Below are 22,630 nucleotides of genomic sequence, written 5' to 3'. Positions count from 1 at the left end.
ATTTCCAGGCAGAATTTCTAACTTCATACACTTTTTAGTTGCATCTTCAGATCCTTAAACCTCAACCATACCTCAAACGCAGACCTAAACTGAAATCAAGCATTATGGGTAATTATTCTGAAGTTGCAACAAATTGCGCGTTTATAGGACAGAAGGAGGCAAAGTGTATATATTCAGAGATTTTGGTCCTGCTAAGTCAAGGAGCATTCTGGCAGGAGTTCAAACAATGTCAGAATTTTACCTATAAATTTAAAACTCTAAAAATAGCACAAAAAGAAAATCCAGGTAATCTAATGACCTTCTCCATAGATGAAATATCAAAAATCACCTTATTTTTCTCCTTTATTGTCCTATCTGTTATGACTTTGAACTTGACGTTCACCCAATTCTTCTTTTCTTGCATAAAAAGCAATGGAAAACATCAAGTCTTTTTAAGCAAGAAACTGCAGATATGTGAATTAGTTCTGGTTCTGAAAGCAATTTCTCCATGACAGCATGAAGCTCGGTACTTGCTACTTTCACCACCAAGAATCAGGGTAAGTCACCCTTCCAAAACTATCTCACTGAAGGCAAATAATTCCAGAATATAAGCTTCCCTATTAAAAATTAGCCCAAGCGTGTCTAGGCTGCAGGTTGTAGCACAGTCCTAACTCAGTCTTAGCTGAAACTTTACCTGCCAACTTTCTACCACAGTTCCAAAACAATGGCACAGACCAGGTGGAGATTATATCGTGTTAAGATTGTGATAACCTAGTGGTAGGGATGGGGACGGGGACACAACAATGCTGAAGATGTTTATGTTTTCATAAATGCCTCAACTTTACTTTTCTAAGCAGAAAATTAAATTTAAATCAAAATTGATCTAGAGAATCAGAATTAATCATCATTGTTTTATACCATCTACAAATACTATCCGGAAGCTGAGATCAGCACAATGTCACCTCACCTTATACAACTGTAGTGTTTGAAAGTGCTGGCAGCTTTCTGGCATTCCAAGCACAGCTGAATAGCTCCTGGATAGTCCTCTTCCTTGGGATAAAACAGAATAGAAAGCTAATTTGACTTTTGAAGCAAAAACCACAACACCCATTTTTGTTTACACGCTTATGTATAAAGACAAAGAACAAAATACTTCACCTCTTACACCTGTACAGTATCAAGTTGGAGAAAACTATTGAGGGTCTATTGCAGAAATTAATTTGCAAGCAGTTTAGAGTTATAAACAGGCAACATGTTAGCAAGATCCAAAAACACTGCATGTATTACATTATCTTGTGCAAATTACTTGTTTGTTTACTCACAGATTCATACAAAACATAGCAGAAAGCTCTTATTACGAAACAAATAACATTTTCCCAGTTAATTTTCAAACCTTTGTTAATACAATACAATCTATTCGTGAGCAGGGGAAGAGGTAAGTTCAGGCACTAGTAAGCTGCAGCCATAACTTACAAAACCAACAAAGAGACAACAGAAACACACCAATATTAAGCACGAATAAACACATTCTATTTACTTTGACACATTTGATAACTAATTAGTAACGAATTTAAGACAAATGGTTCACAGAAGGCCCCAGGACAAAAAAAAAATACTTTGGGGAGGAAAAAAAAACATATATAATTTATAAGAAGAATTTCCAATAGACAGAAAAAAATCAGTCAGAAAGTATATGAAGACGCCAGGACAAAAACAAAACAAAACCGCACACAAGAACATACAGCCCCAAGATCTCGTCAACAGTGTCTTGGCTATGATTATTACTTTTGTATCCTATTAGGTATGAGGCCATTAAATGAGTTCCTTTTTCTTGAAGAAAGGAAAATCCCTTTCAGTAGCCAAGAGCTTTCCTTTTTTTCCTAATTACATTCATTATATTACGTGCTTCAGAGGGCTCAAATGCAAAGCTGCTAATGAATTTTCATTGACTTGAAGAGCAAAAACACATGGGCAATGTATATTTAGCTATTACTGTAAAGAAGTTTCTCAGATAAAACTGTTTTTAACAGCAGCATTCTAATGTAGATCAAGTTTGGCTATTAAAAAAAAAAAATGCTTTATCCACTAGATGATGATAAAACAATACACTGGCTTAAAATGACTGCTGCAATTACAGCTCTTTGCGTCCTTCTCCATTGGAAACCTGGCTCCATTAAGTCTACCAGGGCTGCAAAGCAGCAAGTTCCATGCTCTCATCCCCTCATCACAAATTGCAAAGCCCGCTTGGGTAACACATATTACTGATGTATTCCAGATGTGGCTCACCCCTTTCTGTTTCTGTCACTCCTGTTTTAGTTGGGAACCCTGCTTAAATGTTCATCTCTGTATGGCTACTATGTGTATATGTATGTGTGTATATACATACACATGTATAAAACTCATATATTCCAACCTACTAACTTCCTCTCAGAGTAAAGACAGTGAAATAGCTAATACCTGGGATACGGTATTTGGGAGAAGACAGTCAACACAGTTCTAAAACTCCAGTTAGCCAGAAAGGGCAGTTTTAGCAGGTAAATGTTTAAAGATCACTGACAAATCTGACATTAGGGTCTGCGTGCAGATGCAACACCCACACCTCTGTCTCAAGAGAACAACTACCAGCAGTGAAGATCTGATTTCCTGTGCAATACAACACAGCACAGAAATAAATAGCTAATAAAAAGCTAATAAAAACCTAAGCTTATTGAGCAGAAAATAACATTGGTGCAGCCTCAGGTGAATTAATACATTCTTGCTTGATAAAGAATAACAAAGTGTGAGACAAGGTGTATTACCCAAAATGGAATTAAAGAATCTTAAGAGTTAAAATTAGTAAGATTCAATCTCCAAATTTAGTAACTAGGGATTATCATAATGACGTTCTATCCAACCTCAGCTAAAAATAATCAGCAAGCTACCAAGTCAAAATAGTTACACGACATGATCAAAATATATCTGTCAATAAACTCTTCAATGTGACTTTCACACAATTTAAACACCTGAAGACAAGATCTTATTTTTGCCCTGCACAGTACCTACTACATTTTAGGCAATATATATATACACACCTTAACAGCAGAATTTTCAGCGTCATGGCCTGCGTGCTACAACTTTTTCTACAACTGACTATTAAAAAGCCAAGCCACTAAATAAGGAGGGAAGCTCCACCACTTCAAAATAAAATACTAAGTAGGAAGGCCATATATAAATGTGTAAAATAATATACCAGTAGAAGTACTTTATCCAGACCAGGTATATCAAGAACCAGCTAAACCTCACTTGCTTTTTTAATTCCAAGTATGAAGCTAAAGCCAGAAAAGGAGTATAAGCAGAGGTGTAAAGAGGAGAGTGAAGACAGAACTCTCACTGAACTAACTGAAGCCTAAGTTCTGAAACTAAGTTCTGAAGGATTGAGTCTTTGATAGAAAATACTGCCCTGTCCCCCTCCATAGGGGCTGTCTAATTTGGTATGAAGTATTTCTCACAACATTTAAAACAAGAACAAAAATACTATTTCACAACAAACACTCATCATAGCCTGCTCATAAAATGAAGGAAGGAAGGGACAAAATTAAGATGACTGACAGAAATACAATAGCTTCTAGATACAATAGTCTGGGAGGGACTTACCTCTAGCATCTCACTTAAGCGTACATCAGTTCTTTGCTAAAAAGAGAAAGAAAACAGTGATAACTAAGAAATGAAGAAAAATATTTTGCTATTGACTGAAAAAAAATCTTCACATACCAGTGTTTTTATTGTTCTCAGAGACTTTAGCAGTCCAATAAGCAATTGTCGTTTCCTTTGATTTGCAAGAAGTCCCAAACTAGCTTGTGTGAATCCCTCCTTTGCAATATTCAGGTGTCTGTAGAAGTTAACAATGAACACGACAATCTTCCATAATATATAACATAAGGCTCGTTTCAAATAAACGCTAGCATGCACATCATCAGACATGCTAGAAAATAAAATTGCAAGCATTGTTAGGGAAACCCTGAAACTGAGATGACACCGTATTTTAGTTTAAGCCGGCGGGCAGCTAAGCACCACACAGTCTATTCACTCTCCCCATCACTTCCCCTAGTGGCATGGGGGAAAGAATCAGGAGGATGAATGTAAAAGCTTGTGGGCTGAGATAAAGTTTAGTAAGACAGAAAAGAAGGAGAAATAGTAATAATAATAGTAATATATACAAAGCAAGTGATGCACGGTACAATTGCTCACCACCCGCCAACCGATACCCAGCCCATCCCCAGGCAGTGGTGCCCCCACCCTGGCCAGCCACCCCCTATTAATTTTTCAGCACAACGCCACGTGGTGTGGGACATCCCTTTGGCCAGCCCGAGCCAGTTGTCCTGGCTGTGTCCCCTTCCAGCTTCTGGTGCAACCCCAGCCTCTTTTCTGGCAGGACAACATGAGAGGCTGAAAAGTCCTTGACTTAGTTTAAGCACTGCTCTGCAATAACTAAAACATCGGTGTGTTATCAGCATTATTCTCATCCTAAATCCAAAACACAGCACCGTACCAACTTCTAGGAGGAAAATTTACTCTATCTTAGCCAAACCCAGGACACACACCAACAGACTATTTAGAAGGTATGTTATCCCTTCTGCAGAACTTGTCTGTGGATCAGTGGTATATCCCAAAAGGTATCTGTTTAAACAGAACTTGCAATTAACAGTGAAAGTTGGAAGAAAAAAAAAAAAGCAACTAGTACGTTTTAGTACATTTACTATTGCTAATTCCACTCAGCACATAAACAGGAAATATTATCAGCAAGTGACCTCCTTACAAATGTCTTTTTAAATCCCTTTTTCCCCTTTTCAGTTTCTACCATTATTTAAGCAAGATACCTTCTTCCGTTTGCACAAATAACAGCTGCTAATTGAAGACCAGTCTGTAATGATGTAACACGTTCAAGTTCCTACAGAGACAACAGGTTAAATAAACACACAAGTTAAAGTTCTGCTACCTACCAGCGAAGACTAGCAATTAGAAGGTTTTATCTTGAGATGTTATAACAACTTTTTAGAGTTCCTTTATATATTACTTGCTTCAGCTTTTTATATGCTAAACACTGGTATGTAACATTAAAACAAGCTATCTCTTAAAACACAATTCTCCTTTGAAGAAAGATACTTGAAATACATTTTCATTGCCTTGAGAGCCTCTTCATTTATATACTCCACATGCAGCCTAAGAGTCTGTATATGATTAACAGAATACCCCACAGCATAATAATCAGGGACAGAAATACAGATTAATTTGCATTAATATGCCAAAGGGTAACAAAAACAAAACAAAACAGAAAAAGAAAAACATGTTTCACATATCATTCACACATTTCACATCTTCTTAGAAACATTTGCATTCTAAAAATTTAATAAATGTCACTTCATAATGAACGTTAATTGTATCCGGTTGAATTTAAGCTGAAAACTCTTCAGCACAAGCAACCTGAACTTAGCTTGATTTTGACTTTGTGAAGTGCCTAGCATAATCACAACTTCGTCAAAAAAAAAAAAAAATGTTTTTCATGTACATATTCCTTTTGTTAGGAACAGCACTGCAGAACAATGAGCATTCTCTCCACTCTTAAATTATTTTTTTAAATACTCCTCATCATTTAAAAACATATTGAGTGCTTTCCATGGGAAGAAGGAAGATTTTCACTTTGAAAATTAAATTTATTTTGAAGACATGGCAAGTGAAAATAAGTTTAAAATTCGGTTCAGTTTAAGATCATCTCTTGGTCAGTCAGTCAAGAAAGATGTATCACACTCTCTCCAGCTGCTTAACCAAAACAGAATTACAGTAATGGCTCATATGACAATGCTTTCTTCAGGATTCATAAAGTATGACCCATCTTAACCAGGAAGATGCAGAACAACCTCAAACAGATATTCTGAAAGTCTGGAAAACTTCTTAATCTTTTGTATCGTCACAGGTGCGTGGCTCTTGGCCCTGAATTATTTGGCTAACACCAGAATACTACAACCTATAAAGAAGGCCTGGGGCAGTCACTCCCCTCAGCGTGCGTGCAGACGTGCCAGTCCCCCAGACATCAAGATGAGACCAGAAGAAAATGGCTGAAGTGTCAGCAGCCAATGCACAAGACACTAAATTGTGAGTACTGGGAATGGTTAATTCTCCAAAGCTGCTAAGCCAATTTTTTTGGTCCTCTTCAGCAAGGTCCTAGTACGGTCTTTCCAAGTTGAGGGCCTCTCACATACCTTTGTGATGGCAGACTTCCTTTATTTTGCATATATTTGAGACAGTAAATAGAACTGGCCCAGCGTTTTGCCTTTGAGCTCAAGAAACAAGTACTGATGGACTATCAGGGGAGCACAATAAAAAGGTTCTGCTATGTGAGATGCTGTACACACACAGGATTATCCATCACAGGGTAATTCTCAGACTACTTTCAAAACAATCCTGAGTTTTCCTTCTGCAGTTTTCTCAGTGTCGTTTCCTGATAAATCAGATTTAATTAAAAAAAAAAAAAAAGAAAATCAGATAAAACCAGGCTGAGCTGACCACATGTATAGGGACATTATTAAAAGCAAATGGGTAGAAAAAAAAACACCTCTTCAGAGAATCATTATGATAGCTGTTCTTCCAATTATGTTCTGGGAGGGAGGAGAGAGAAGCAGAACGTTGGCATGGCAGTAGTAAGAGCAATTCCACTTCATTTTGCTCTCGGAGGTCCTTGACATGTTAAGACTCCATTTCCAGCTCAGCATTCTGATGCTTTCCTCTCATGATTGACTGAGATCAGCAGAAGATTTCTGGTTAAGTTCTCTTAAAAAAGGTCATTACTGTTTGCTCTGGTGTATAAAAATCTGAAACCATTCCTAAACACAAGTGCTCAAAAAGCTCCTCTTCGAGTCCATTACAGGTACTGGTCAAGCATGTGAATTCATGTTTTCAGAAAACCATCTTAATAAAGTCATATGTAGAAGCATTTAGCATCCTAAAGAGCCCCCAGGTTGAAACACCCTTCATTCACCCTTCAGAGATACAGGTTTAGCTGGATCCAGGTTTAGCTAGAACAACTACTTCCAGCCAAGCACTAGCATCTCTTCTAACCAATTACTGTATTTAATCCCAACTGAAACAAGCAGTATTATAAGGGGACAAATTTGAGTGGTTTACTGTTAAAAAATGACACTAGTCTTACCTCAACATATGCAGGCTGTTTTTCAAGAATCAAGTCTGCAACTTTCTTAGATACCTTAAAAACAAGAATACCAGAATTGATACACAGCAATCTCAATAAAGTAGCCAGTCTCTATACTGAAGTTCTACAGTGACTTTGTGATTCTGTCACTCCTGTAGTTTTCGAACTTATTAATAAATATGCCAGCCATAACAAGTTAAAAACCCTAGAAATCACATGGATAATAAAGAAAAATGTTTATTTACAATTTCATCTAGGAATTAATGACCATTTTTAAATTAATCTTACTTCTCTGCCCGTTAAAGATGCTAGAATAAAAAACAGAATAAAATACGTAACTACAATGCTTACATTCTGTTTATGCTACCGCTAGAGCACAAACTTAAGTTAACCATCTACCATGGGGATCTAAGAAAGTCATGATGACGCTTACCTTTCAGACAGATACCATATTAAATAAAATCCATGCCAAAAGGAATATTCACCCTGTGCACATTACACCATTTCTTTAGCTCTCAGAACATGCAAATTTTAAAACTTTCACCATTGTTCTGAACTAACAGTAAGTGGAACGCTCCTGAGGGCTCCTGCCTGTACTGAATTTAAGAACCAGCATTGTTGCTTTGATCAGGCTCTTGTGCACACACAAAATAAAAAAAAAAAAAAGAAAGAAAGAAATCCAACATTAACAGTCATATGAACGCAAGCTTGAAAACAGTTTGTAGGTTTTGGTTGCTTGTTTATTTTTCAGCAGGTACTACAGACATTTAAGAAGAAACAGTTTCAAACATGACAAAAACGTTACTGGTATTGCTCTATATTCTTCACAGGGACCAATACTTCCAGAAATGAAAATTAAGTAAAACTGGCTGTGACTGTCAGCCAGCCCCATTGTACTTGTGGGAAAGAGTGATGAGGGAGGTTTTTTGGTTTTCTTCGGTTGTTTTGTTTTACACACTGTAGGTTTGTAAACTGCTTATTCAAATGCAGTATGACATTGGGATCTTCAAAATACAGCATCCCTGTAACACTCACAACGGCTCCACCAGTTCAGTTCCCGTCCTTTGGAAGAGCACCTGCATGCAAATGGTTTTCAAAGGACTCTGATATTACAACTTTCTTTTGCAGGACAGCAAAAGAACTGCTCCTTGTGAGGTAGGAGCACAGGAAAGGATGTTATGAAGCCAAAAGCTACACAAGTCTACGCAACCCTGGGGTTCTCAGGAAGCTTTGCTCTATACACAGTCTATATCCTATAAAAATTTTCACTTCTTTTTAATCTCTTCTTCCGTTTAGCCTTGTATATGTGAAAACTTTACAAGAGGCATATACCTGTTAGCCATTCACGCCTCTAGCACAAATTTAACAGCTTGATTCTTCACTGTTAAAGGGATTCATTAAGCAGTACACATGAATAGGAGACGATGCATTTCATTTTCACTTTTCACTATTTTTGTTGTCGCTTTGCAAGTTCTTGATTACCTAATACCAATAAAAACCTAAACACTGTCAACCATCTGCCACAGCCATTTTTGTTGTTTGCTTGAACTTACTGATAGTACTTTTCTGAGCTTACAAGCAATTCTCTTCTCTTTCTTTAGAATGAACCATCATATAACAGGTTATTACATTCATTTCCATATTGTCCCCCTGCTTTTGGCAGCTTCTATACTGCTGTGCTGATGTACTTTTTAATTCTTAACCTTTGTAATCTAGAAATGCAGCCACTAGCAATGAACGTGGCTGCTAAAAGCAGTTGCAATTATCAATGCATGCAAACTGCAGTGTTTTTTGAGGGGACCAGAAAACAATTTTCTTCTTCCTAGCCACATCAGGAAAAAGTATTTTGTCTCCTGAAGGAAAAAAAAAAAAATACAGCTGTGTATATCAGGCTATTAATTAAAACAAAGCCAAACAGATGTACAGGAAAAAAGCCTCCTAATTCAAATTATTTGTACCCAGATGACTACTCAAACTAAAGCTGTCATGACTCACATATTAAATAAGTATTGAGCGGCTCAATGGAATTGAAAATTGTAATGGAATGGAGAAACTACAGAAAACATGGAGTCTATAGTGAAACAAAGACATCACCAAAATCACTAGTGCAAAAGCAGACAGTAACAGCCAGTGAGAAGTGGAAGATCAGAGCTCTACTACAAATAATTCATTGTCATTTGAGTATTTTGTGCTATAGGAATTAAAAAGTTGGAATTCTCTCTAAATCACTGTTGTAAATTCCTATGTCAGCCATAGATTCAGCCACTGAACTGAAAAATACAGTATTTATTCTATTTCAAAAGCAGACTTCTTGAGTATTGTATCTAATAGTACAGAAAGACACAAATGGATCGTATTTCCTGGGAAATATGCTCAGTTCTCTCCTCTATTATTTGTTAGCTACATGTACTTCCCAGTTCACGTCTCAGAAGCAGCCATGCACTGAAACTACACCCATGCTGTTTCCCACTGTGCATACAGAATGGCCAAGACATTGATAACAGGTATTGGGATTATTCAGCATATGCCTATGAAGTTGTCTCTCAGCCTTGAGTGTATTTCCTTGCTAAAATAGGTCACCACCAGATGTCCTCTTAAGCTCATCACCTCTTGGTAAGGAACACAGAATTTTCATTTGCCCAACTTCTCACTAATAGCTCACAAAATTTCATAGGTTTATTCTGGGAAAAACCATGTTAGGCCAAAAGAACTTGTTCTTTGTGTATTGTTAGTGGTTCAATATTTTCTGATGTACATTTCATCCGTTTAAAGATGTGAGTTAGGATTAATACTGTAATTTGCAGGTACTCTCCAAATGCCAGCTAATACATTCATTTCCTGTTCATCTTTCAGAGCAAAAAAAAATCAATATTTACTGTATTCAAAAAAGCCTGAAAAGTAACAAATACCTTTCAGGAGCTGCAACTCTCATTGCCCCATAAACTACAGTTATTACTCATTATTTCATTTCATAATAAGTATATAGCTCTCACTAGAAACACTTGGGGACAACTGAAAAAAATAAATCAGCAAATGAAAAATAAGGTAAAAATATGGTAAAAAATACGGACTCTAAAGAAAGAGGTTGGTTTTTCTTTAAACATTTTATGTTTTACATTGCCTAAAGTCTCTCAAAAAAGGGACTCTACAGCACTATTAAGTGCTGTGTTGAATATTTTATTTCTTCCAATATGTTGGAAAAACTGAACTAAAAATAAAGTTTATAAAGAAACAGCCCATTTGATCCTTATTACAATACTTCTGTATTTTCACTTCAACCTACAGTTATAGACAACATAAAAAACTCTGACAGTATACTAAACACCTTTACTTACAGCAGCTTGCTGTTGTTTCAATTTATCTCTGTACTCTTCCAGTTCTTGAAGACTAAGTACTGGAGGAAGCCTCTGAATGTGAACAACAAATAAAATTCAGTGAGAAAGTACATAAAATACATATGCAGTATTAACTAACCAATCAGTTTAATTAAAGAAACATTCTTACTGCTTCTGCAATCTAATTTGTATTCAAATAATGGATGCTGAAATTAATCAGTGTTAAAAAGCATAATATCATAATTTCCTCAAAGTTACCCCATTTTAAGACATACATGTAACATACACAAGCCCCTAGTCATTGAAACTACTCATTTCTCAGTCTATTAATTCCATCTGTTTAAAAAAATACCCAAAATACAAAATAGGCATTTTTTCCTCCAACTATTTGGACTTTCCCATAGTAGTTTAAAATTCTAAGTACGTGTTAGCACATTAGACCTGATATTAATTCTATCACATTAAAAGAAGAGACTCCATACTAATACCATAGGTTGGAAGCTCCATACAACTGCAAGAAGATTTGGGTATGGGGAGGGGCAACAAAAAACAAAACAAAATCCACACTGTTTTGCATTAATTCAGGATACAAGAAACAAACAAAAAATGGGTCGTTGAAAGAAGCTGACTTTTGACCTTCATGTTTGGTTACATTACTGCCTTTTCTTTTATAACAACAACTTACCTCTAATTCATACTTCACAATATCAAAGGAATCATTGGAAAAATAAACTTCTTCAATACTATTAATTATTTCTTGCTGAGCTTGAGGATCAGTTGGTTCTTCCCGTGATTCTCTGAGCTCCTCCTTCACAAAACAAAAAAGGTGGATTTCCATGACATAATATCACAGCCTAGAAGGAACAATGCTTACCAAAACAAGTATTTTTTGAAAGTCATTAAGAACTTCAGTACAAGAAGCAATAATTTCTTGAGAATAGAAAGATCTGTACACTCCAGCTTGTATTTCTCATTACAAACAACAAGACAGTCAAAACTTTTCAAAGAACAGTGCAAGCTTCATTGTCTCAGATTACCTAAACATTTCTTCCTCAATATTTGTTTGTGGCATAAACGCATGCTGAGTCTGCAGTTTTTCTCCTGAAGCTTAGCATACTGTAGAATTTTTCATAAAAAGAAAAGTAAAGACTAAAATCAGATTTATTTTTTAATCTGAAGAACTATTTTTGTAAACCTAGCGTAGACAGTGTCACTACAAATGTGTAACCATTCAATTTAGCTCTCCGAATTCACTTTGGCAACTTTGATAAAAGACATGCCATTAAACACTTGACTTTTTTATAGGCAAAACCGTAACAGATCTGCTTTCTTTGCACAATATTAACACATTACAGATTTTTCTCCAGCTAGTGGGGTGGTCTAAACAGACAGGCACCAACAGCTTTGTGACAGCTAATATTCAAAATGTGCATTCTCCTCCCTCCTGGCGCAATCTCATGTGGAAGGTCTTCTCAAGAACCCACCTGCGCCCACTCGTCACCACAAACTGAGGACTGAGTCTGAACCTCTCATCCTCCCATACTGGATTTTTCAACTAATATTTGAAGTTGAAGTGGGCTGTTCCCACTGAAAGAATGAAAAACCTTTATTAGAGATTCAAAAGGGAAAAATGCAGGGTAGAAGGAAGGGAGGGGAGGAAATTCAAGATATAGCTCTGATCATATTATTTGATATCAGAATTTAACCCTGACAAAGTGGTCCAGCAGACTGAAGTATCCCATCAAGACCCCAAGCCTCTGACACAAGTTGCTACAGTGGGACAAGGTGCCCATATTTTCATCACCAAAAACTCAAGAGCTTATTTCACCAGCCAAAGGCAGCAGATTTGAGATTAATTTACCGAACAATCACAAACTTCCTCCTTTTGTACGTCACTCGGTAACATCAAAGCACGTACGTTACAAGGAAAAGCGAGATTTCACCCACACAGCAAGGTGCTGTTTTTCCTACACAAATAAATGCAACCAAGGTGCGACACGCGAACAATTTCCTAAAGCATCAAAAAGAGCCGCTGCTCCTCTAAAACTGCCTTCACGGGGGAAAAAAACGGCCCCAAAGCAGCTGCCACCGAGAAAACAGGCTGCCAAGGGGGGCCCCGGGCCGGCACGGCGGAGGCCAGGGCAGAGGCCGCCCCGCGATGCTCGGGCGCCACCCGCCGGGGGGCGGAGGCAGCGGCCTCCATCTTCTGGGGAGGCCGCGCCAGGGCGGGAAGGCCTGAGGGGGACGGGGCACCCCGACAGCTCCTGTTCACCTCACCCCCTTTCAGCCTCACTGAGTGCACGTGAAACAGAGACCGGGCTGTAAGGGCTGAGAAGGAATAGGTTCTTGAAAGAGGCTCCGGGGGGCATTTTTCATTTGTTTAATCTGTGATTTTGAAGCTTCCATCACATGAGGGCGCATGAATCAGCAGATGATGCTCGCATTCAGATTCAGTGGCAGGCTGCTCTTGCAACAGTTTCACTAACAAAACAACTATCTGTCATCTAACCATATGTGTTCCTGTCCTTTACAACAAACAAAGTGTGCTTCCTGCTGGGCTTCCTAACAAATGGCAGCTTTATGCTGAACACAGAGCCCCTCTTTAAATTAGCTTAACATTTTACAGTACACTGAGCTTTATCTATAAGAAACTAAAAATAAAAAAATATCCAAGACAGGGTCAGCTTAATTTGTCCAGTGAACCACCGCAAATGGAATCACCTAATTTATCACCCGCATGTTTGGCTATAAGTTCCTGGCATAGTCATTTGTTAAAAAAATAAAAATAAAAAGGAAAATAAAATAAAATAAATGCAAGAAAGATTTTGAACAATCTGAATTTCTTGATGATGTGTATCTTGTCATGCTGGTGAAATACGTCAATGCCTTAAGTCAGTGGTGACTGATATCCCCTAAACATACATTAAGAAGGCCACCACGGATACCTATTCTTCTAGATTTAGAGGCACTTATTAATAAATTAGGAGGACTGTTTTTAATATGAACGTTTTAATGAAGCCTAATCAATGACCTTTTAACTTTGTAGAATAACACATTTTTCAGCACAAAAATGACGCTGAGGTTGGCATGGCTAGAAAAATTACTCAGAAACCATCTTCTGTGTTAGAAAAACCATTTATCTCAGTGTTTCTCACAAAAACAGTACCTGGGGAAATATTTATTAAATGGACAGGCTTTTTCTTTATCTTGTTCATTCTTTCTAGAAGAACAGTCAGTCCAGAGAGAATGACTCTCCAGAATAAACTTAAGCTCCCATATAAATTACACCAGACTTCATGCCATGGCAGCTTCCAGTCCATTATGCTCCACTAGTTTCAAACAACTAACAGGCTCAAGGCCAGCCTTTTCACTCACCACTGAAGGAAGCAAAAATCCTTGCCTAGTTTGCTGATATTCAGTTTTCCTCATCCCTTCAGTGAGGGATACAAAAAAGCTTACAATATGAAGCCCATTGTTTCAAGGGCCTCAGTGAAGGCCAAATTTAGCACTGTGGAGGTAGTATTTGCGCACTGTGTACAGGCACAGAGAGCTTTATTAAATTCCTCAAGGCAGTTTTATAACTCAAATATTTTATAACTCAAAACTATTGCCACTGAAAAATCTGCCTTTAAAAAAATAGTTCAAAAAAAATCAACATTAAAAAATGTTTACCAGTAAGTTAATATGTAAATTCAGAAGTTCAAGAAGTATTCTGAATAGAAAAACCTATAGAAATTTGGGATGGGAAAATCATGTGATGATGACCGTGCAGAGAACTTCACCACCGCTAAACCAAATCAGATACAAAGGAGATCAGAAAGAGTGACACATCAGCAAGGTGAACCCCAGAGTACTCCACTTCAGTCCAACTACCCAGATTAATACATACATTCAGCAGTAGGAACTCTCCAACCAATAACCAGCCAACATAACATCTAAGAAGCCATTTCAAGTACTCATGTTTCCAAAGTTTTGCTCTGCAAGACACTTTACCTACTTAAAATTTGCATCATTTGTGGCGATGTGCAAATGTGACTTTTTTTTTTTTCCTTTCCATGTGTTTTGGACCATGCTTTCATTGAAAGACAATTTAACTTGTCAAACATGCTTCCTTGCAGGCATGATTAGCGCTACCCTAAGGATCAGGTCTCTCTTACATAATGCCACCTAAACAGATCAGTGAAAGACAGTTTCTGGGCAGACAACAGAAACAGAAACAAAGAACTGTCTGTCTAACAGCTTACAAATTTGAAGAAACCGTTGCTAAATAGAAGTATTTGCATCCACAAACTTCTCACATTGTTTTGCCTTCCTGGTGTATGGAAATAGAAGTTTATGGGTCCAGGAGCCTACAGCAATTACTTGAACTGTATTTCAAAAGAGTCACTTCATTGCAGACTCATCTGAAAGGCAGTTCAGGAAGTTTTAGATGACTTACCCAGCAATTTCCCTGTGTGTCATACTCCCACTCTCTCTTTTGTTCTACACTGCCTGCAACACGAAAAACAACATTGCTACTGAAGCATTACTGGTACAAAGTTGAAGCAAAAACCTTCTGCATTCCACTAACAATCAACCAAAAGACTTGGGAAGCGGACACCGAGAAATGTTCATGATCAAGACAGTGTTAATAGAAACTGCTTAGAGACAGAAAAAATCTAAAAAGCTTCTAACCTAATCAGAAGCTGAAGGTCAGCAATAGCTGATACACCTCTATATGGAGAGCCAGGGGTCAAGTCTGCCTGGTACTCATTTGGACACAGCCTCCCTACTTCTGTCATGAGCCAAAAGAACACCAATGAACATGCTGTCAGTTTCCACCCCTCCGTTCTGAACTTGGATAACACCCGTGTTAAGAGGAAAGCTCATCCCAGACTCTAGGATGAGGGCGCTGCTTGACTTCTTATATATATTTTATATATATATATAAAACTTATCTTATAAGTAGATATGTTTGCATACCTCCCTAATAATGTGTAATTATATATGTATATAAACCAACCTCAAGATAAAACATTTATTAGCTAATCCACAGCTACGGAATGAAGTCCCACAGGGAAGTCTGTGGTGGTCCCTTGTCCTTCACATGAAACGTCCAGAACATTCTTTTCATCCTTCATTCTTCAATATGCATACAGAGTACTTAATAAAAAAACCTTCTCTCTACCAAAACAAACATGACGCTGTGGAAACAATTCTCCTGATAGGCAGAGAATAACAAAGCCTGACCAGACATTAGTCACACCACTTAATGCACGCAGCTATTGTTGGGGAAATGGAAACCCACAACAGACTAAGAAATTCACGCTTCTATATCTATAGGAAAAGCATTAAAAATAATCTTCCAGTATTTTTTTCCACCATAAGCCACAAAGCCAACTAATTTCTATGTATTGCATATGAGCTGATTATCATCAAGATAAAAATAACCTAATTCAAAATCATCTCATTATTAACCCTACACACTTGAATTGAAGTGTACAAAATACCTCTCTTAACCTTTTGTGACAGAATCTACTAAACAGAATTGTTATCAGCTTGGGGAAGAACAAAGCTGACAATCACAGAATGGTTCAAAAATCAGTACTGCAGTTCTATACGATCCTTAATACAAACCATTTTCAACAATCAAAAGACACTGATATGCCAAGAATTACAGTTCCCCAGGACAATCACAATCCAGATGAAGTAAGGTATCTCAACCCAAAGAAGACATGAAATCATTCTGCAGGCTACTCTTTCTTCTAGAAATTTTGCCTTTCAGTTCAGATTTACCTTACCTACAAACTCCATCGCTGACTTAAACTACTATACGTTTATTTCTCTGTGTTACCGAGTTGGTAGCATGATTCTGTATTATAACAGAAAGTAAAGCAAGTTAGCTGGTGATTTGTCTTCATATGATGCAAGCAGACTGGAATTTTTCAAGACAGTTGCAGAACCTATTGGGAGTAATGGGTAATGTGAGTGCATACACTCAGGGGTATTCAGTAAAATAAAGATGGTAAATCATTTCATTGTATGGAAAAAAAAAAAAAAGGAACAAAAGAAAATACAAAATTGAGGAGCACAGTCTCCACTTTCACATGCTTACCAGCAAGCCACCGGTCAGCAAGTAACTTTCAGATATCAAAACCCATGAGAATTTTGCTGGCTTTTCCCCGAGGGGATGCAACATCAATGTACTCCTTTCCCCATTCTTTGTATTCTCCATTTGACTTTCAATTTAGTTTGACAGTTTCCATTTCAAAGACACACTTTTGTCCCTAGAGTTACCATTATCTATCAATGGTTTGTGCTCTTTTGAATAATTCATGCTGACTCTGCAGTCCTTTATTCTGTACACCTTTCTACAATGTTAACTTAGCATTTGAAACTTTGAGCAACACTTGTCCTAAATCAGCCTGGGGATTGCACTTTGACTATGGAAGTGTGATGATGAAAGCGTAGCAACATAACCATTCTATAGTTCAAACAGTATTTGGCTTGCGAGCTTGAGACTTCTGTTATTCGAGATATGAACAAAAAACGTTATTAAAATGTGGCAGCAGAGAACAACATATGTTTTCAAAAAGCAGCCTGCAATATTATGGTTAATACTATGGTTTTACTCATTGCCTTTAAAAACCTGCACTTCTTTTCATTGCCTTTACTTTTGCATTCAAAAATGAATTCCCTTCACCAAACTTGTCCATTTCTATAAAATAATTATTGAGAGGGATTAGCTTATATCCAGCAAAGCTACTTGAACCTGTGATTATGTTATTCTGATTTGTGACATCAGTACATTGCTATGACATTGAATATAGTTTCAGTTCAAAACACCTATATACAAGGGCTCAATGACTTTCAACTTCTGCTCAGTACTGAAACCTGATCTCCTTGATGGTTACTCATACCATAAACACAGACAAAATCTTCCCCTCCTCAGTACCCAGAATTCCTGTTTTCAGGAAAGGGTATCAGGATTGATGCCCACAGTCCAGAACACATATTACAGTGTCTCACCTGATGCCTTACCATTTGGAAAGTAAAATCATACAATAAAGGTTTTAGCGAAGTTAAGGAGGGATGGCAATATTAATCCTTCCTCTTAAAAGGAAAGGGATGGAAGTAAAGTTACCGTGATATATGGCCTTGGACCATAGCCAGGAGATAAACTGATGAAAACACAGTAATTTTACTCAATATTCACCTGATCTAATGTTTTTATCAGATAAATAGCTACCTGTACAAGAGATTCACTGAATATACCTTGTTGAGAAGGAAAAAGCCAACATAGCTAACATAAGCATCTAAGAATATTCAGATTCATAATCTGAATATTCAGAATATATATTCTTAATATAGCAGTTATTTTTAAAACCACCCACCTAAAACATTTTGAAAGGGAACGAGTGTTAGAAGAATGAAAAACTATAAAAGCTTCATACTATGGCACAGAAGAGAATAATACTCTAATTTTATCAGCTTTGAAAAAAAATCAGGTGATGAGTTCTAATGTTGATGTAGTCTCGCCTTTTCAGCACAGAATTCCTAATTTTCAGGAGATTCTGCAGAACAGTTGCTGATAGTGTTCTCACGTTACAAAGGGTTGACAGCATACAACTGCCAGAACTCTTCCAAAAATTAACAAAAAAACCTGCAAATTGAGAGGTATTTGTTTTCCCATTGTTATTGATACAAAGTGTAGGCTTACCAGACACATAACATCAAACCACTATAGAGCAGAGAGCCAACCAAGATATCCTGCCTCTATTTTTACCTGGAGAGTCAACTTGGCAGAAAAGGCTGTTTGAAATTGGATGCCCAGTGGGTGGCAGGAATTTGCAGTTTTGAAATCTGAGCCATGGAGATGTGACAGTTCTTTCAACATCACTGCAACTGAATACTTTGAGTCTTTGAAATCAATATATTGGCCACTGTTTAACAGAATATTAGGTACCAATTTAGAGATTGTTATTTGATTTTTTTAAACATGGAGTAACATTGATTTTCTTGTCTGCCTTAGCACAGGCATCATATTACAATGTACTTATGTAGAGACAGAAAGACATGGGATTTTTAAATGGTAAAATAAGGCATCAAAATTCAGTTGAAGTCAGTAACTTAAATAATTCATTGGTTAAAGGCAAGGTCCAAATTAGGGGAAGAGAATAAGTATCATCCACAGTAAGTCTTGCAAATCATTAGCAGTCAAATATTGTAACAATTTCTCCCTCATACACAGATTACTCAGCATGATCTGTGAGACGAGAGAGAGATGACATCATCTGAATAGCGAGACAAATAAAAATGATTGTTATTATTCTAAAGCTATAACATTTAAAGTAGAATATGAAGTTAATTACATATGCTGAAGATGAAAAATGTGAAATTCTGAAATACACTTATGGCAGCAAAAGCATGCAAAGACTGAATGTCAAGACTAGAACTATGCAGGCTACCCTTATATCACGTACTTTCCTAAGTGACAAAAAGCACTTCCTTCCCTTCTTCCCCCTCCACCCTGATTTCAGCAGGAAACCTAAAAATATTGAGATCAACATCCAGTGACAACTTCAAAGTTCCAAGAAAGAAATTTTAATGCGCCCTCATTTTGACTCGATGCACTGTTTTGCCTCAAAATTCTAATTCTTTCATAAAAATATTTCAGATAGGAAATATTTCAGGAGCAAATAAAGCCATCAAAAACAACAGCAGCAAATCCGTTGTTGGGACCAAAAAACACAAAAAAAGCTGTGTCATCTAAATATAAAATGAAAAATTAAAACTGAAGGGGGTGGGAAGAGGTCATGTATCATACCTTACTAGGAATCCGTAAGTTTTCAATAGGACTGAGGTCATGGACACTCTCCTGAGGACTTCTTAGACCCTTTAAAAGAATTTTAAGTCAGTTAAGGTTGATTATTTTACATATCTTGCAATCAAACTGCCCAAGTCTTACCTGTTGTTGAAGAAAAAAAAAACCTACAAGTCCTTTAATACATTACACTGACATAAGTCTGGAAGGCTAAGCCCTTATTCTATAAAACCTTGAGGCCACTGGTATATAAATTATATTCCTCAAACATCTATGCACTTCCAGCTTTATGCTGCAGTAAGTACCTTTTTAGGAGAGTTCACTAATATCCTCTTAGCAAAGTCCACTTATATCCTCCTGCCAACTTCCAGATGTTTAAAAATGCAAATGTGTCCAAAAAACACAATGTTTTTTGTTCCACAAACTTAATGGTTTAATGCAATCAAATAATCAAATTCAACCTACCTACCCTACTCCATAGCTGTAATATTTTTGGATGTTGGAAGATTTCTCAATTTACCATATAAAACTATTAGGATTCATTTTCCATACGCATAACTAAGCTGAAAAAAAGATACATAACTGACATTAGCTCTTTTATATCATTATTATTATCTAAAACCCACGAAGCCACATAAGTAGAATATGCTCTATTAGACAAGCTTCATACAGGAAGCATCAAGTAACCAGATGAGTATGTGTTTGTTCAATATGCAACGCATTTTATGAAGCAGTATCACAGAACACATTTCTTAGCACATTCTCTGCTATCTTTCTAAGCAGAAGTGAACTTAAAAATTCAAGTTTCAAATGTGGTTCTGACTCTACCCTTCCATTGAGACCCCAGGCAGTTCACATGAGCCGCGAGTCATAGTCAGATTTCCCTCAAATTCTCCCCGTTTGACACCAGTGACACTGTTTCTAAGCCCCTTTCACGCCCTGGGTACCAATGCTTTCTCTGAAACGAGAGGAGCTATGCAATTACTACATGAGCTTACAATGAAAAAAGTGCGCACTTATCCTCTGACACTGATACAGTGTTTTACAAGTTCATCACATGAATGGTCGCTACATCACTTCACGGTTGTTTCATCTTCCCCATATGCAAAACCTCTTCATTCTGGTTTTGGTTCTCAGATTCTCTTGGGCACGGTTTGAAAACACCCTCCCTTCCCAGTTCCTACCCCCAAAGGCTGTGAATCCGAAATTCGAGGTAACAAACAACCCAAAGCAACTGTCGCGGCTTCTCCTACTGGACATGAAATCTTCCACAACCACCTCAAAACTTTGCGTTGAAGGCAACTTATTTCCATCAGCAGTAATAATAAGTTATTATATAAGCAGTAATAAGTTGCACTTATTGAATGCTGAGTGGACCTTAATCCCTCCCAAAGGCTGAGAATTGCCTAAATTGTATTATTTTCAGACCACACCATTTCCACACCGGGTGGGTTTCCAACAGCTCCCGTTAAGCGGGCTGAGAGCTGCTCGCTCACCACTGGGCTGGCTCCTGACTATAGAGGACCTACAGTGTAAAAGAAGACTCTAAACTGTATCCTAGCCAAAATCTCATCATCCATCTACGGCGATGTAATGGTACAGGGCCCAAAACGGTATTTGGGGAATTCGGCTTCCGTGCCGATCTCCATTTTAAACCCTGCCTCCTGTCTATGCTCTGGGGACAGCGTTGAGAACCAAAGTTCAGTTCCTGGCTCTCCCACCGCTTCCTACAACCACCCGGGGCATGTGATGAGCCGGCGGGTGACACTGCAGCAGTTTTTAAGCTCTGAAATCCAGGCACACGGCAAAGAGGCTTCGCTTAACGACGCTCCGTGCACCTGAGGGACTCAGACACTCCCCCGTGCAAGGCTCGGCACCTCGGCAGGGCTGGCCCCGAGGCGAGCACCCCGACACAACCCTCGGGACGGCTGCTCGCAGGGCACAGCGGCCTGACAGAAACACGCTCAGGCTGTGCCTACACACGCGCGCACCCCGGCACCTTCCTTCCGACCAGGCACATTTAACGCCACACAAGGCCACATTACAGTGCCACGGCCCGACGCCCCTACAACCACGCCTCAAGCAGAGCACTTCACCACACAGCCGCCCCCCGCCCGGCCCCGCTGCGCTCACCTGCCGGGCCATCAGCGACTTGATCTTCTGCATGGCGCCGCCCCGCAGGCGGCCGCAGCCCCGCACGGCCGCAGCCCCGCACCGCAGCGGGCTCACGGCGGAGCCATGTTGGGCGCCACCTGACCGCGCCCGCCCGCTGCTCCCTGGGACCTGCAGTCCTCGGGCGGCGGAGCCGGGCTCGGCCCTGGGCAGGGCGGGGGCCGTCAAACTACAAGTCCCGTCAGCGCCACGGCACGGCCGGGACGGGAGGGAGGGAGGGAGGGAGGGAGGGAGCGGAGCCAAGGGCGGAGCGCGGCTCTGAGGGAGCGGCCGCCGGGGTGGGGGCGCCTCAGCTGGGCGGGTGGGGTGCCCGAGGGGGCGGCTCTCGGCGGGCAGCCCTGCTGTGGAAGTGCCCCTCGGTGTCAGGGGCGCTGTGCCCGCGGGAGACGCTCTGCAGAGCCCAGCCCGGGGGTTTGAGGCGGTGGCTGGGGGGAGCAGCGCGCAAGGGGCTGCGCGGAGGGTCGCCAAAATGCGCCGTGTGCCTGGAGCCCTTCTCCACCGCCGTGCCTTACTCACGCTATCCCTCGGAACCCCTGTGGGTTACCTGCCGGGCGAAATGCCCCTCGGGGGTTCGGAGGATACGCTGTAAACCTAACGTCGGCCTATTTAGGCCTTGAAATCAATTCTCTGAGAGGACAAAATGAGGCACTGTCTGAAAGGACAGGCTAGCAAACCCACTTAGACAATTGCAGCTTTCTGTTTCCCTCAGATCGTCTCAGACGTTACGCAGAGACAAGTGCATCGGGCCTGCTCTGGCCATGATGCAGTTTTGCAGGGCCAAAACAGGCCTGTGTGTCTCTGTACTTAGTTGAGATATATAGAACAAATTAACTGAGATATACAGAACAAATTTAAAAAATTTACTTTTAAAATCTATTTTATATTGGTATTCAAAAAGGTAAAATTATAGTCCTTGCTTAACTGAAGATGACATACTCAATAATTATGCTACCAGTGTAAGCACAGTGACATACTAACAGCTGCAGAAAAGACTGCTCTTCCTTTTGGGGGTACTGGAGTCTGCACACAGACCACCTCAACATACATTTCTAACTCCCTGTATTTACCTCCCCACCTGTCCGACTGCAGAGTTATGTCAGGTAAAAGCGGGTGTGCTGCTCTGCCAGAACTGACAGAGCCATGGAGTGAACTTTGCCA

The 22,630-nt window shown here is 39.1% G+C and overlaps 1 protein-coding gene across 1 annotated transcript in view; it reads right to left on the bottom strand.

Annotated features, from left to right (window-relative positions):
- VPS50 (VPS50 subunit of EARP/GARPII complex) overlaps window positions 1–21,667 on the bottom strand; it is a 78,910-nt gene extending 57,243 nt beyond the window's left edge. The window contains exons 1-9 of the mRNA XM_080581734.1: window positions 21,434–21,667; window positions 19,304–19,372; window positions 11,183–11,305; window positions 10,498–10,569; window positions 7,163–7,216; window positions 4,836–4,906; window positions 3,730–3,847; window positions 3,613–3,648; window positions 947–1,029 (exon numbers count right to left, since the gene is read on the bottom strand). Of these exons, the coding sequence (XP_080437860.1) occupies window positions 947–1,029; window positions 3,613–3,648; window positions 3,730–3,847; window positions 4,836–4,906; window positions 7,163–7,216; window positions 10,498–10,569; window positions 11,183–11,305; window positions 19,304–19,372; window positions 21,434–21,466 (659 nt within the window). The 5' untranslated portion in view covers window positions 21,467–21,667. The remainder of the gene's footprint in view (window positions 1–946; window positions 1,030–3,612; window positions 3,649–3,729; window positions 3,848–4,835; window positions 4,907–7,162; window positions 7,217–10,497; window positions 10,570–11,182; window positions 11,306–19,303; window positions 19,373–21,433) is intronic.
- Window positions 21,668–22,630: the final 963 nt, after the last annotated feature.

The sequence above is a fragment of the Anser brachyrhynchus genome (assembly GCF_964034855.1).
Source record: "Anser brachyrhynchus genome assembly, chromosome: 2".
NCBI classification, from domain to species: domain Eukaryota; kingdom Metazoa; phylum Chordata; class Aves; order Anseriformes; family Anatidae; genus Anser; species Anser brachyrhynchus.
Note: the sequence above shows the minus strand (reverse complement) of the source record. Positions and strands in the feature narration are given on the sequence as shown.